The sequence below is a fragment of the Pristis pectinata genome, chromosome 25, assembly GCF_009764475.1.
Source record: "Pristis pectinata isolate sPriPec2 chromosome 25, sPriPec2.1.pri, whole genome shotgun sequence".
NCBI classification, from domain to species: domain Eukaryota; kingdom Metazoa; phylum Chordata; class Chondrichthyes; order Rhinopristiformes; family Pristidae; genus Pristis; species Pristis pectinata.
In genome coordinates, this window is record NC_067429.1 from 28,693,915 (window position 1) to 28,710,946 (window position 17,032).

Consider the following 17,032-nt stretch of genomic DNA (forward strand, 5'->3'; position numbering starts at 1 on the left):
GCTGAAACAAACCCAATTTTCAATCCGCAGTTGAGGGTATTGAAGCTAAAAGGTTTAAGATTTGAAATGATGCATGTTCCTTGTTTTTAACTCCGAGGTTTCAGCATGGCAGCCCGTCATCAGTGGGATCGGCCAACACCGAGCATTCCTGTAATTCACAAAAGATCATTAATGTACAGCATAAGCAATCTCAGGTATGATTTGCATGAAAATTACAAAATCAGAACTGAATTTAGTTTCAGCTCTAAGCTTATCAGTTATATTAAAAATGGAAATGGAATTGTCAAAGGTGCAATGGGATCCAAAGGGGAGGGGTAAAATTGGGTTTGGCTCAGCTCCACCTGTCCATTATTCTCCCCCTCCCACTCTTGTCTGGTTCCACCCATCACCCACCAGTTTCTGTCTCGCCCCTCCTTCATATTTCTACATCCTAACTATTTTCCCTCCTATGCTCTCACTTCTGATGCTGGATCTCAACCTGAAATGTTGACCATTGTTTTGCTTCCACAGGTGCTGCTTAACCCGCTGAGTTCCACAGCCATTTGTTTCTAGCTTAGATACCTTGTTTCAATTTTTAAGAAAGCAAGGGTTATTGGGGATGAGATTAATTTTTGATTTTGCTCATGAGCAGGATGAGCGAGCAAAGGAAACCATCAAAAATTGGCTAAGCTAAAGGCCGACAAATTGCCAGAATCTGACTGGATTCATTTGAGAATGCTGGGGAGAATAGAGGGGACCTGAGAAAATTCTTAGTTCACTTTTTTTTTTTGAGTAAAGGTGTTTGCTGGAGAACACAAGAATGGCCAATGCAATAACTATTATCAAGATGGGTCACAACTGAGGTAATTACAGGATTTGGGGATGGCACAATGTATAAGTTACTAGATCAGTAATCCAAAAACTCCAATTCAAATGCTGCCATAGCAAATTCGGAATTTTAATTTGGGTTATAATCAGTAATTCTAAGAAAAACACAAATCTTACGAATGACCTTCACAAAGCTACCAGATTGTAATTTAAATCCATCTGGTTCACTGATGTCCTTCTGGGAAGGATGTCTGCTGTCCTTGCCCTGCCTGATTCCAGGTCCACAAATAGCAGCTGAGTAATGTTTTCTAAAGGAGCCTCTTGTGCCACTTGGGGACAATTGCGAATGGGCCCAAATCTTGAAAAATTGACTTCTTTAAAATTGATGCAAAATCAGGTAGTAGAGGACATAATTAGAAGCAGCCAACACGGTTCAAAAAGGAAAATTATTTGATAAACAACAGATTTCCTCGAATGTGCATGAAGCTTAAATGTCAAATTGGGAAAAAAATATTGGAGAAAATCATGGGTATGGAATGGTGATGGGTGGGCAAGTTAAGAGAAATTCGTGGTAAACTTAAGAAAACAATATCTTGAAGAGAAGTAGAAGAACAGGGATTAAGGTTAGTTCTCGGATCTAAGTGAATGTGGATTGCAGTGTTCTACAGTAGTCTGTTCAGAGATCATCGCGGAGCTGAAATAGCCTTCAGTGTTGTAAGGAAATATGAAATACAATATGATTGAGTTCAATTTAGTGATCAAAAGAGATAAACTAACATTCTAGTCTACTGAAGTACCTAAAACTCTAGTTCTACTAGGTTTGGATAATACAATGCAATACAGATTGTCCACAGTAACTGAGCAGACTTGAAACACGGGTGAGAAGACAATATATCAGTCAAGAAAAGAATCTGATGTGATACAGAACCAATTTTATAGTCTAAGCTGTAAACGTAGTCTGGCGGTAGGGTGGGGAGAAGATTATGAAAAGCAAAATTTTGTTCAGATTCTGGCAGCTGGGAGAGATGCAATGGAATAGCAAAAGAGAAGGCAAGTACTATTTCCTACTAAAAGAGCATGGAAGCAATCTTACAGGGCTCATCAAAATCAGCCCATAGTTTAGAAATACATTTTGGAAAAAAATATGACCAAGACAGTGTGGGTCTCCTGGAAACCAGTTAACAGTGATCGTGTAAATGAAAATAAGGAAGTGGCAGACACAAGTGAGTTATTATGGAGAATGATCTGTTGAATGTGGAGGCTGGTGGGGTGGAAGGTGAGGACCAGGGAAACTCTGTCCTTATTCTGTCCTGGAGGAAAGGGTTGCAAACTGAGGTGCGGGAAATGGGTGAGATATGGTCAAAGTCTTTGTTAACAATAGTAGAGGGGAAGCCACAGTTTCAGGAAGAAGGAAGATATTTCAGAGGCAAGTCTCATTGGGAGCAAATATAACAGAGATGAAGGAGCTGGAGGATGGAATAGAGTCCTTTCAGGTGGCAGGGTAGGACGAAGAGTCGTCAAGATAGCTGTGGGACTTGGTAGGCTTGTAATCGATGTTAGTAGCTAGCCTATTTCTGGAGATGGAGACAGATCTAGAAAAGGATGAGAAGAATTGGCGATTGACCATGTGAAGCTGAGGGTGGAGTAGAACTTGGCAGCAAAAGTAATGAAATTGTTGAGTTCTGCATGAGTTCTGGAGGCAGCACCATTGCAGTCATCGATGTACCAGGGGAAAAAAAAGTTGGAGTGGGCCTGGGTAAGACTGAAACAACGACTTTTCCACATATCCTACAAAAAAATGGCCATGGCTTGAGTTCATACCTACAGGCTTTTGATCTGAACAAAGTGAGTTCAACTTGAAGAAAAGTTGTTCAACATGAGAACAAGTTCAGGGGGTAATTGGGTATGTTGCTGCAGGGAAACTGGTTGTGCCTCTGCTCCAGGAAGAAGTGGAGGGCCCTCACATCATCCTGATGTGGATAGAGCTGTAAAGGGATTGTACGTCCATGGTAAAGATGAGTCTGTTGGGACCAGGGAATGGGAAACGTCAGTGGTTGAAGGGCGTTAAAGGTGTCATGGATGAATGGGAAGGAACTGGACCAGAGGAGAGAGGATAGAGTGAAGGTAGGAAGAAACAAGTTTGTGGGGCAAGAGCAGGCTGAAACATTAGGTCTGGAAGGACGGTTCTGCTGTATATTTTGGACAGAGATGAAGTGGCTATGTGAGGTTGGGCCACTTTCAGGCTGGAAGCTGCAGAGAAGATCTCCTGGGAAATGAGTTTCCAAGATTGTTTTGTGAGACTGTCCAATGGTGGGGTCGTGATTCAAGAGAGATGAGCAGGTGTCTGAGCACTGATGTCTGGTCTCTGCCTGAAAGGAGTCTGTTCACTAGACCACAACAGCACCACCCTTGTCAGCAGGTTAGATGACTATATCAGGGTTGGTTCTTAGTGAATGGAGTTCTAGAAGTTCAAAGAGGGTAGGTTACTGTGTGAGAGAGGAGTAGAAAAGTCAAGATGGTTAATGTCACATCAGCATATAGCAATGAATAGATCTGGAGAGGGTAAATGGCTAGAGGGAGGTGTCCGGTGGATCAGGAGTACTGAGCTAGGTGAAAAGGTCCACCGTTTGGAGTGATGGACATGAAGGAACGAGCACAGAGCTGGAGATGGTGGCAGAAGGGTTCAGTGTCACGTTGAATTAATTGAAATGGGAACGTAAATGTTTCACTTGGGTGTTGAGTTGTTACTTCATATTAATATTTATATTGGAGAACTACATTAGCATCCAGGGCATCTCAAGGAACTTTGAAAGATATGCATATTTCAGAGAACCTTTGACTAAGGTAATACTATTAAGTAAAATGGCTCTAAATGTTTGTTAAAAAATTGCTGGGTTTGTAATTAAGGATAAAGTGATGGAATACTTCAGCAAATTGCAGAGCCAACAGGGAGATATAATGATGAGGTCATTCCTGACAACATATTTTGTCTAAAGCAGTAAATTTATTTATTTGTCCTTCTAGAGAGCATGATTAAAGTCCTGCATATTTTGTTATATGTAACAAATCACATGAATTGAAATCAGATCATAGACCTTGATAGGAAATTGGCTGCATGCCATGTGAGGGAACTGGGATAGTGGTCAGGCATTTGGAGGGCAACGTGTGACTAATGGTGGTCAGCAAGAATCTTTGTTGATGAAACAATTCACTGTTTACTGATGCTGCAGATGCAGGGATTATAAAACCAGGTATCAATATTTGCTGGTGATTCAGAGATGGGTTAATTGTGAGGAATAAGGACTGAAGCATTCCCATACAGAGGGGAAATGAGGTTAAGCAAAAGGGTTAAAACTGGGCAAATAGATTTCTGCAATGGCAATACAAGGTCCAAAAATTACTGGATAGAGTACTACTATAATGCTTAAAAAGGTAGAAAGTGATGTCAACATGGTCATCAAATGTCATGGAAATATTTAAGCAGTCTAATGGAATGCTTTTATCAAGACGATGGGAGTGTAAGGGCATAGAAATCATGTTACAATTAAGTCCAGGTCTGACCACATCTGGAGTACCGCAAGGGTTTCTGAGTACCGCAAGGGTTTCTGAGTACCGCAAGGGTTTCTGAGTACCACGCCTTGGGGAGATTGGCTTAACCTTGGAGGGATTGCATAGTGTTACCTGAAATGCTGAGTGTCACATTACAGGGAGATATTACACAGACTGGAGTAGCCTTTACTGGAATTTACAAGCTGGAGTGGTGTTTTGATTGAAGTTTTCAAGATAATGTAGGGAACCGATAAGATAAATGGAATTGCTGCCAGGAGGGTTAAGGGGCATGGTCTAAAATAGTATTCGGATATCGTAGGAAAAATTATGAGATTTTTCTAGATAGATAAAATTTTGGAACTCTAACTAAAAGTTGTTGATACTGATTTAGATCATTTTAAATCCGAAATAAATGAATTTTTGTCAACTAGAAGTATAAAATCTTATTAAAGGAAATGGTTTGGTGTGTTTGCAGACAGACTTCACGTTGGAAAAGCTCACTGCCTTGGAAAGCAGCAAAAATTCTGACCTGGAAAAAAAGGAAGGCCGGATTGATGATTTACTACGGGTAAAAGTTTCTTTCAACTAAGCCTGGGTGTTTTGATGTATGAAGATGCAAAGGTGCAGCTTAATATCACGTAACACCTTAGCACAGTACTCACAGCTAACACAAAGGAAATGGTGTCCAAAGAGTCAAAGTAGTTTTTTCATTTTTCACCTTTAATCTGTTTGACCTAATCTAGATCTGTTTATCACGCCTCTTTTGCAAAGTGTTTATGGAGTCTGCACCTTAAGAAGGGCATCATTTGAGGGATTGCATAGATTTACTAATTCTGCTAAATTACTAACACTGATGTAATGGGCTTGAGCATTTAACTACATGAATTTTAAAGTTGTATCCAGTAGTAGTTATAAAGCTAATACACCTTCAAAAACCATGCACTGTGGGTAACACTACAAATGTCCCCCAGGTGCTATAGAAACTGACCTAAAATAGTACCAAAAAAAACCCAATTTTCTACAAAATCACAAGAAACAAACTTCCTTTTGATCCCCCTTCACATTTCTCCATTGGATGGTACTTCAAACCACTCTCATGCCAAGCATGGACGCTGGATTAGATCTAGATTCTGCCTGGTTCATATGCCCCAATGGTCTGCCAAATGGGCCATTTAAAGTGCAGCAGTTTGATTTCTAAGACTGTATTAGGGTACAATCTGATATCTGCCTGTAGAGAGAGCAGTTTATAAATATGCAAAAATGCCATTGAGGTGTAATGCTTGAATACATGAGGTAGGAGATGGCAGTAAATGCACAGATTATTGTCCAATACAGCAGAACTGTGAATGTGCCCTTTGCCTTGTACCCTAATGCAACTTTAGATGTCCAAGAAGGCATGTCATTGAGCCACACGTATCAGCCAGATTTAGATTTGATCCAGAGTTCGTGCTTGGCCTGAGCACATTTGGAAATTCAGTCCAACGGAGAAATATGAAGTTTGTGCAACTAATCAAATGAATGTAATGTCAAAATAATTCATTTCATTTTAAATGTTTGCTGATCAAACTGGATCTGGTTAATTAACCATTTGTATCACAAACTCCACCTATTGATTGTACGGCAATGAATGATTTACACCACCTACTTCACAGAACTATCAGAGTGCCAAGCAAGAGTCTTACCAGCATGCTGCTTGGTATTTTTTTGAGGGAGTTGCTTCACTGAATCTCTTTTTTAACCTCAGTACTGTGCAAGTAATGCTGTTGAATTATGTGTCGCATTTCATGTGTTAATCTAAATAATGTGTGAGAGTACCTGATGCCTCCACTGCCTCATGGAATGTGTTCCAGATTTCAACCATCCTTTGAAATTTTTTCCCCAAATCCCCTCTAACTCTCTTGCCCCTTCCCCTTTCTTGATTTTAGATCCCTCTGCTAAGGGGAAAAGCATCTCCATATCTACCCTATCAATTGTCTTCATAATTTTTAGTGCTTCAGTCTCCTCTCCAAAGAAAATAAACCCAGCCTCTCCTCTTCATTGCAGGCAGTATCCTGATGAATCCCCTCTGCATCCCCTATACTGCAGCCACATCCTTCCTATAACATGATGACCAAAGCTGTACCCAGTACCCCTGCTGTGGCCCAACTATAATGTTTTGTGTAGTTGCACCGTAACCTTTTCGCTCTTAAATTCTGCCTGGGCTAATGAAGGCATGTGTCCCATATGCTTCAATCACTTTGCACTGGTGTCTTTGGGGATCCTTGGACATGTACACGAAGCTTCCTCTGTTCCTTGGTAGTACTTAGTGCTACTGTTCATTGTACTTATTCTAGCTTTATTAAAAGCATGACCTCAGATTATTCAGATGTAAAGTCCATCTGCCACTTCACTGCCCTCCTTAGCAACTGATCAATATCAGTCTGTAGAAAAAGACTACTCACCTCAATATTAAAAACAAGACTCGTCTTTGTGCCCTCTGTGAACTTGATAATCATGCCTTCTACATTTGCAACCAGTTGATTGATGTATATAATAAACGGCAAAGTCCCAGCTCCTATCCCCGTGGTACACCGCTGGTCACAGGCTTCCAATCTTAACTCCTGCTGCAGCAGGATCCAACCTGCATTTCAGGTAATTTTCGTTCTCCATCTTGAAGGTGGTAGACAGGGCAATTATGATTTCATAGCTGACTGCCTGTTCACTGAGTGGCAAAGGAAAGTCCACATAGGCCTGCGAGGGTTCTCAGAGGGATTGCTTTAATGTTGCCTAGTCTCTGATGCTGAAGCCAAATTGACCTGACTATGCTGAAGGTAAACATGCTATCAGAATCTCTTTTAACCCCTGATGTGACTTTCCACTGTTGGAAATGTGAGGATTGCACAAGAGCTTTGATGCTGAGAAACTGATTTGTCCTTGTACTTAATTATTCATTATTCAGTTTGCAAATCTGTGATTGCCAACTCAGATTTCTGGCTCTACTTCAGACAGCAGTGGCCTTTTAGGGGAATTATTGAATTTAGTTGAATTTTGCATCAATCTAGCATGGTCATTAGATATAAAAGCAGGGAGGTTATAGTACAGTTTCATAGAACATTGGTCAGACCACAGCTTGGAGTACTGCTTACAGTTCTGGTCACCACATTAATGGGATGATGTGATTGCACTGGCAGAGAAAATTTCCAAGATTTTGCCTGGAGTGTTTCACTTATGAGGAGAGAACTGCATAAGCTGGGTTTGTTTTCCCTGGAGCGGTGGACTCTAAGAGGGCACCTGATAGAGGCATAGAAAATTGAGGTGCATAGATAGGGCAGATGATGGGAAACCTATCCCCAGAGCAGAGCTATCTAAAATTAGGGGGCTGAGATTTAGGGTCAGGGTAAGAAGTTTAGAGGGGATCTGAGAACTTTGTAACTGAGAGGGTAGTTGAAAGCTGAAATGCACTGCCTGAGTGAACGGTGGAGACAGGTACTCTTTAAAACACTTCAGAAGTATCTAGACCAGAACTTGAATCGCCAATGCATGTAAGGCTATGGACCAAGTGCTGTTGCGATGAGGGCTCGATGACATTTCCAACTCTGGAAGCTATGCGGCTTGGAGGGGAGCTTGCAGTTGATGGTGTCCCTTTGTACTGGTTAGCCTTGCAGCTCAAGGGGTGTTAGATTTGGAAGGTGTTGCTGCGGTGGATTTGCATTCTGAAGTCATGATGCAGTAGTGGTGGAAAAAGTGAGCATTTGAGGAGGAGGATGGGTTCTAGGTGGGATCCAGATGGTTAAATATTGTAGCTGCAGTTCTCTGGGCCATTGGATCATATTCCAGCTTACTCTAGACTTGCCTTGTAGATATGGGGGTCCAAATACAAGTCAGTCTCTTGCTGTAGAACTTTCAGCCTTCAAGTTGCTCTTGTAACTGTTATATGTATATTAAGTTTCTACCCAGTGGTGATTGGGGATTTAGCAACGGTAGCTGATGACAAAGGAAGTTGGCTGGACTTTTTCTTGGTGGAAACAAGTGTGGAAAATAGAGGGCAATAATAGTAGGGTTTCAGTTACCTGGATCCAACTAGTGTAAAAGGGTACAAAGTTCCTAAATTGCATTTGAGAACTTTTACAGCCAGGTTTGTAGGAAGTCCAACAGAACTCTGGATTTAGTTTCAGGGAAGAAGCTGGAAGGGGGTATCAACGAGAGAGAATTCTTGCAGTAATGATAGTAATTCAGCCCTATTTAGCACAGTTCTAGGAACTGGTTTGATTGAGTCCAAGGTAAAAGTTATTTTTTTCACGGGTTAATTCTCTTGCCATCTATTGCAAGCTCAGTCTAGCATGTGTGTCCTACAGGATGCCATCGGCTTAACCACTACCAGTGCTACTGAGGCATTTCTTAGTTATGGTCATCGATGTCCCATACCCAGAATATATTCTGTGCTCCATGTGCCGTTCAACATGGAGGAGTACTGTGGGAGGTCAGCAAGTTTCCTTGCACATATTTGTCCTGATGCTACAAGACTTCAGAGTCAAAACTAAGGATTCCAAGCCAACCCTCCTCCTGAATCAATCTGTCCTACCATTGGGACGAGGCATAAATTAGGAACGGTGATGGAAGAATCTTGGATCTTGAGTTTTGGATTTGCATCTGTTGATTGACTAGTCTATACCCCTTTATATTTTTGGCACATACCCAGATGACTGTGAAGAGGACTAGGCAGGGGTTGTATTGTTTTTGTCAATTCTGGTACCTAATTTGATGTGGGGTAATCTGTCAAATTTTACACTCTTTGTAATGGTGTATAGGAATGAACCACATCGTTGTTGGTCTGGTATCACAAAGAAGCCAGACTGGGATGTTAATTTGCATCTCAGAATGACGTCAGTGACAATAACAACAATCCAGTAATCTCTTGTTATTATTGATTCTAGATTTTATTCCAGAGTTTTGTTTTATTTTATTTGACTTGCTTGAAACTCTGAGGAGGCTGAGAAGAGACCTGATAGAAGTTTATAAAATTATGAGAGGCAGAGATAGAGTAGACGGCCAGTATCTTTTTACCCCAAGATCAAAATCTCTAATAATAGAGGGCATGCATTTAGGTGAGGGGGAAAGTTCAAAGCAGATGTGCGGGCCAAGTTTATTTTTTTTTACATAGGGTGTTTGGCTGCATGTAATGCACTGCTGGGAGTGTTGGAGTCAAATACAATAGAGGCATTTAAGAAGCTCTTAGATGGGTACATGAATATGCAGAGAATGGAGGGATATGGCCCATGTGCAGGCAGAAGGGATTAGGTGTTATTAGCTTCATTAATCCTGCATAACATAGTGGGCTGAAGGGCCTGTTCCTTTGCTGTATAGCTCTGATTCAGGCCTCTGGATTTCTAGTGCAGTAACTTCAACCGCTGACAAACCATAAATTAAAATCAAAAAATGTTGGAATTGCTGTGTTTATGTCCATATGTGAAGGGTAAAATTGAGCTGTATGGTGGTTTGTGGCATTATTGTAGGGCAATTATATTTAATACACTCTGGCTGTTCCATTCAAAAATTTGTATTTATTAATAAAACAGACTATCTTAGAAATATTCAGCAAATGAGGCAGCTCTGGGGATGGGAAGAGAAGAGTTAACATTAGGTTCATGACCTTTCAAAACCAGAAAGTTGGAAATAAATTTTAAAAGGGCAAGGTTTTTGGAGGGGTGGAGTCTGAGTGAGATTGAATGACACATGGTGGCAAAGGTGCCTCATTATCAATTCAGGAGAAGAATCTTGGTTAATTGAATATATAAGAGTATGCCAAGGAGCAGCACCCAAGCTAGTGAAGTTGCAGCAGGGGTCTTGCATAAACAATATGCCAGCCAGTGGTGAAGGAAATGAGGAGGGAAGTAATCTGAAATTGTATTTGACTTTGAGTTTAGTGGATTGGAAACTGAGGTGATGTTTCGTCAAGCTGGCATTTAACTTTCTTGGAGACACTCAGACACACAGATGAGAGTTAAAGTGACAGGCATCCAGAAGCTCAGGGTCACTTCTGTGGGCTGAATGAAGGTGTTTTGCTAAGTTGTCATCTAAAAATGCACAGGATTTCCCTAATGTAGGTGAAACCACATCACGATCATCGAAAGCAGGATTCTTTGGAAAGGAAAGGAAGGGAAGAGATCAAAGGGCAAGTGTGGTAGCTCCTGTAGTTGCATGGGAAGGGGAGTAGAGATGGAAGTGTGGGCCAGAGCATCACAGTCAAAACCTTTTGGAATGATGAAAAGGGAGGGAAAACTCTCATCCTGGGACCCAAGCAAATCCTTCCAGATGAACAAGTGATTTGCTTGTGCTTTGTCAGATTTGATGTTTCATTCAGTGCTTGCATCCAGAAACAAATATAGATTAAGTGACCATTTTCTTCGCATCTGTTCAACCCTTAAGGGTGATGCAGACCTTGCAATTACTACAACTTGCTCTCCTTCTGACCTGTGTCTTTAGCCTCGTACACTATCTAAGAGTTCAAAGTGAGCTTGAGAACAGCAGCTCATCTTCTGACTTGCTACATTACAGCCATCTGGACTCGTATAATTTATATTCTGTACAACACCAAGTTCTACAGGACAGTGAAGAGGAATAAAAAAACATACAAGTCCATGGTAGTGTAAGAGGTGGTCTGTAGTGTTCCACTGCTGAGGTAGGGTTAGGGTTGTGCAGGTCAGTTCAAGAACCCGATGGTTGTAGGAAAATTGCTGTGCCTGAACCTCGTGGAGTGGGACTTCAGTCTTTTGTACATCCTACCTGATAATTACAGAGAGAAGACTAGCGTGACCCAGATGGTGGGATCCTTGGTGGATGCCACCACCTTGAGGCAGTACCTCCTGTTGATACTGTCAATTGTGAGGAAGGCTGTGCCTGTGATGGCCTGGGCTGTGTCCATTTCTCTCTGCAGCCTCCTGTGTTCCGATGTGTTGAAATTGCTGTACCAGGCCATGATATAACCAGTCAGGATACTTCCAACAGTGCATTTGTAGAGGTTTGTTAGAGTATTTGGTGACATGCCAAATCTGAGCTTCTGAGTAAGAATAGGTGCTGATGTGTCACATTCATGATTACATCTATGTGCTGGGCCCAGGACAGGTCATCTGATATTAACACCCAGGAATTTGAAGCAACTTACACTCTTCCCCCTCTGACTCAATAAGAACTGGCACATGGTCTCTTGACTTCCCCTTTCTGAAGTCTTGAATCCAGCAGTTTTAGATAATCCACATTTCATATTCTGTATTCTCACATTAATTTTTTTCCTCCTTTTCTGGTATTTCATGTTTAAATTGCTGCCTCATTTCTGTAACCTTGTATTTGGACATCATCCAGACAGCCCATTACTACCCTGCTACTGCAAGTGCCAATGTCATTTGTCATTCTCTCCTGGTCTGCAGCCTATCAGACCTTTTCCTTTTGTTCTCTCATTGCTTTTTGTTGCAACTTGAAGCTTTTGCCAGTTCTGATGAAAGTCATCAACTCAAAAAGTCAACTGTTTCTCTCAAGATGCTGTCTGATCTCCGATGTGTAACCATCATTTTCTGATTTAACATTTCCAGCATTTTGCTTTGAGATTGTTATATTCATTATTTCCATCAGATGGCACTAGAGTCAGGGCTATTCACCACCGAGTGCCATTAAAATCATTGTGGGACAAAGTGTTCTATGAAACTTGGCAGAAGATGAAAGATCACATGACCAGAAAGAATCTGTTGGAATTTTGGTTTTAGTGGCAGGATGACAACATTTTTTAAATTTCATAGTTGGATAGATGGCATTTTCCATGAATTCCAGTTGAATGAAACCTGAATTGATAAACTTGTTCCTTTGCAAGTTAGTGCACCATGGTTAACTATTTATCATTAATCATGTCTGTGGTTCACTGAAGCTTGCATGTGGTACTTCCCATATTCCTTCATCCCTACTAGAGGTGAAATAATAGACATGTTTGTACAGGTGAATCTCCCTAGTTGGATTTTGTTGTTGAATATAACAAGCAAACACTGGTTAGAGCTGGTACAAGGTCTGTAGGTGTCTTGCACTTCTGACATAACAGAAGGAAGCCATTTAGCCTATGCCAGCTCCCAGGAGAGCAATCCCATTACCCCCTCATTTCCCTGTGCCCCTGCAACTCACGTATCCCCATCAGTAGCCAGTTAACCAAATAGCATGTCTTTGGAACCTGGGAGGAAACCAGAGAACCAAGAAGCCCACACAGTCATGGAGAGTGTGCAGACTCATACAGACAACACCACTAACTGCTGTGCCATCATGCTGCCTTGTAAGGAATATCTTTGAAAAGGATCTAGGATTCATTGTCAAGTAGTATAAGGCATTTCAATTTTTTTAAAAGGTGAGCAAGCAGATGATTTTTTAAATCAGAAACATTCATCTGTTGGTGAACCATTGGAATAAATTTCACAGTCAAAATAATTGTGGATCTTGGTTAATAACTTCATTGGTGTAGCCTCCAGCTGTTCTTTGCTACCAATTTCACATGGTGCATCTCCCCTCCATCTCCAGGGATATCCCTTAAAAGCCTCCAACCACTATCTTGACTGCATCACTGCCTACTCTGCTTCCTGAAAGGGCTCCATTCTCTCTGCCTGAGGTATCTGCACATCAGTGCTGAGTGGTATGGCTTTTTCTTCAGCTGTCATATCCCCTCCACCATTTTTTTTAAACTGTCCTCTCCTGTACACATCCTTTTATCCTTGTTTCCATTTTCCAATCTCTATTAAACAGATCCTCTAATTTCTGCCAACTTCAATATTGCCACCACCATATGCCTTCCCTTCTCAAAGGGACTGTTCTATCTGCCATTCCCAATTTGCTCTTGTTTACACCAATAACTACTTGTCACCCTATGAAATATTTCTGTGCAGTCATGAAAGAGGCAACACCTACCCTTCCACCATCTAGGGATTCAAGCACTCCTTTTGGGTAAAGCAGCAATTCACTTGTCTTACTTCCAATACACTGTACTGCATTTGGTATTCAAAGTCATGTCCTCTGCATTGGGAGAAACAAAACACAGATTGGGTGACCACATTGCAGAACATCTCTGCTCTGTCTGCCAGAGGCTCCAAGCTTCTAGTTGCCTGTCACTTTTTCTCCATCTCACTCTACCCTTGGAACAGAGTAAGCTCAAGGGACAGGACTGTGTCTTTTGACTGGGCATATTACAGCCAACAGGGCTCAACATTGATTACACCAATTTAAGATAACCAGACTTCCCTGGTTCTGAAATGAAATGTTAACATTGCAGGTCAATAATTCACTTTTCTTTCTCCACAGACTGGTTATTTCCAATATTCTTATTAGATTTCCAGCAACTTCATTGTTTGTATCTCAGCTCCAGTATTATTTTCTTTTCCCGTCCTCATTCATTTCCTATTTACATCTCTCCTGACAAATCACCTATTTAATAACCCTTCATTATCCTCAGACCTGGCACCAAGTTGTCATTGTTTCTCAGATTGCTTTCTCTCTCCATGCTTTCCTCTTTTCTGCAACTTAGTGTGTAATGTCCACCTTTCCCTCCCCCATTCCCCCTTCCCCAAACACTGCTCTAGCACTGAATATTTCCAGCATTCCCCCCCCCCCTAGATTTCCAGCATCTGCAGTTTCCTTTTCTGCTTTTCAGCAATTACCTTGATCCATGCTTTTGTCTGAACTAGAAGCCAGCAATAAGCAGTGGCCTCATGCCACTTTTCAGTAAAGAAAAAGTGAAAACATTGAGTCAATTTGGCTTACTGATGGTCTGTGGCTACAGCCAGCTACTTGCTGTTTATGCCTCAATGTCTCAGACTTTCACACAAATCCAAGATCAGACACCAGCCCAGACACTTGTTGAAGAGATGTGGATGCACTTCACATTCAGCCCTTTGGATTCATTTGAAAAATGTCACTGACTCTGTGGGAAAAGGCATTTTCTCAATTTTTTTTTAAAACTGCCTTTGGGCTGTCAAGCATTCTGGTCACTGGATCTTGGGATATAAATTGTTGAGACTTTCACAGTTTGGATATCATAGACTCTCTGCACCCAGACAATTGGGTACAACCAACCAGAAACTGTGGTCCTTCTGTCTGTGCAGCAATCTGGGTCTGTGGTGGTCTGGCCTAGTCTGGTCCAGTCCTCAGGTGGTGAATTGGCCTTTCCCTTTCCAGTTATATTGTTCAGTGTGATGGAATTGGGAGGGGGAAAAAAAAAATCAACCAATTCCTGTATTGATGGTTAAGTGGAAAGCTATAAACACCAGTGCAGGCTCTCTGCAAGGGTATTGAGTTTAGCACCAATAATTGTCAACACCTTGGCTGCTAGGTCAAAATCATGGACAGCAGACAGGATTGAGGTGCTGTGATTGGTGTTGAACAATAGCAAATGGCAGTCCAAGGAGAGAGTTTTGAAAACAATCCTCTTTGCAGAATACTTAAGTGGTGTTAGTTTCAGCATTGCCTCTAAATGTACAGTGGCATGCAAAAGTTTGGGCACCCCAGTCAAGATTTCTGTTACTGCAAATAGCTAAGTAGAAGATGGCCTGATTTCCAAAAGGCAAAGTTAAAGATGACATTTCTTTAATACTTTAAGCAAGGCTACTTTTATTTCCATCTTTTACAGTTTCAAAATAACAAAGGAAAAGGGCCCAAAGCAAAAGTTTGGGCACCCTATGTGGTCAGTACTTAGTAACACCCCCTTTGGCAAGTATCACAGCTTGTAAACACTTTCTGCAGTCAGCTAAGAGTCTTTCAATTGTTTGGGAGATTTTGCTGGTATTTAATTGAATGCATTCTTCCCTCTACCAGTGAAATGTTCCCTGTGCCACTGGCTGCAACACAAGCCTAAAGCATGATCGATCATCAGTTGTTTCCAAAATGCATCAGGTTTGTTTAGATGTTCCTTTGCAAACTTCTGACACCGAATTTTGTGGTGAGGACACAGGAAAGTTAGGAGAAAAAAGGGCGCAGAATTTCACGAAAAGAACACCTCTCCAACTATTAAAACAGTTAAATACCAGCAAATTCTGGAAGCAAACATCACACTGTTTAAACAAAAAAGCTGACAAAGCTGACTACAGAAAGCGTTTACAAGCTGTGATACTTGCCAAAGGGGATGTTATTAAGTACTGACCATGCAGGGTGCCCAAACTTTTGCTTCAGGCCCTTTTCTTTTTATTTTGAAACTGTAAAGATGGAAATAAAAGTAATCTTAAAATATTAAAGAAATGTGTCATCTTTAACTTTGCCTTTTGGAAATCAGGTCATCTTTTACTCACTTAGCTATTCACAGTAACAAATTTTGATCAGGGGTGCCCAAACCTTTGCATGCCGCTGTATGTGTCTATTTCAAAGGCCTGTCAGTACATATATCAGACTTTGGTTAAGGTGGAGTGGTTCTCTGGCAAATGTGAAATGTGAGCAGCATTACACATGCTAAAGGAAAGTTTAAGGATGAGTTAACCTAGTTGTAACATAACTAAAGACTCCTGCTAATTTGGCGTGGATGCAGGTTTCACTCTGGATCTAGGATTTAAAGTTCACTGCTGGTGTTCTGTAGGTCCAAGGGAGGTGTGCGCCTACACGTGTACTCTGGAATTGAGGAAACAAGGTTAGTCGGGCAATCTATGCTTTGCAGAGTTGTCAGCTTATCATGCCAGAAATCCATGAGCACAAAAGAGAAAGTAGTGGTGTAACTTCAACAGCCACAGGTCCAGAAACAAAACCAAGCTTGTCGTGCAGCCCGAACCTGATGTGTTGTACTTTTGAAAGGAGTCCTTTTAAACATGGAATGAGATTCAATTCAAAGGGTGATTTGTTGTGGGCTGAAAGGCAGTAGCCAGGAATATGTAAAGTTCCACTAGTGATACAGGATTACAGATGTACTTCCTAGCACCTTCAGTGACACATGATCTTGACAACCACAGTGTATGTACTAACTTATGGAAAAGGAGCACAGTCTGAAGTTTGGGCAGATGCAAGGCCAGTAACAGTTGGAGAATTGAATGTGCACATGAATTGTGAACAGCCTGACTGTTCTAAGCAACTTGAACTCTGACCATGAACTGTTGCATCTGAGTTACCGAGACCTGGTTCTTCATCACTAATCCTGTTACAATCAAAGTACCAAACAGTGACATGGGTGTGTACTGTTCATGTAAAAATGCTGGTGTTGGGTATCTGCTTTAAGTAAAATGTAAACTTGGATTCATTTAGTACACAAGTTTTAACCACTTTTTTGGGCATGGATACTTTGGGTATATTTTTCTGGTTAAGATCCCTAGGATGTTATGTCACAAACTAAGGTGTGGCAATATCTGTATGGTGGTTACCATTCTGTACATGATGCATGGCATTGAAGTCTTGTTTGTAAAAAAAAACTTAGTTGTAATTAGGAAGGGATATAATGGATGTTTGTCAGAATGCTTATTAGGGCAAGTGCTGTTTACATTTGGAAAATTTTTTCTTTGTTTGGAAGTAGGAAATGTTTTCATTTTTACAAGTATTTCGTAGTATTTTCTAATAAAATTTATCTTAAAGCAAGGAATGTTGATGCTTGAATTTGAATGATTGTAATTATTCTCAATCAGCTAGTAGTATCACCTTTTGATAAATGAGCACCTAGTCTGTCCTGTGCAGAATGTAGTGTGTCATAGTACACTGCTCCAAATTA

General features: G+C 41.1%; 1 protein-coding gene across 8 annotated transcripts in view; it reads left to right on the forward strand.

Annotated features, from left to right (window-relative positions):
* The window catches only part of tlk2 (tousled-like kinase 2), a 136,436-nt gene that overhangs the window by 57,409 nt on the left and 61,995 nt on the right, over positions 1-17,032 (forward strand). For 6 of the 8 annotated variants that reach the window (XM_052038450.1, XM_052038448.1, XM_052038447.1 and 3 more), the window contains exons 7-8: positions 100-194; positions 4,832-4,924. In XM_052038450.1, coding sequence (XP_051894410.1) covers positions 100-194; positions 4,832-4,924 — 188 coding nt within the window. The remainder of the gene's footprint in view (positions 1-99; positions 195-4,831; positions 4,925-17,032) is intronic. The other 2 variants (XM_052038454.1, XM_052038455.1) reach the window with 2 other exon arrangements.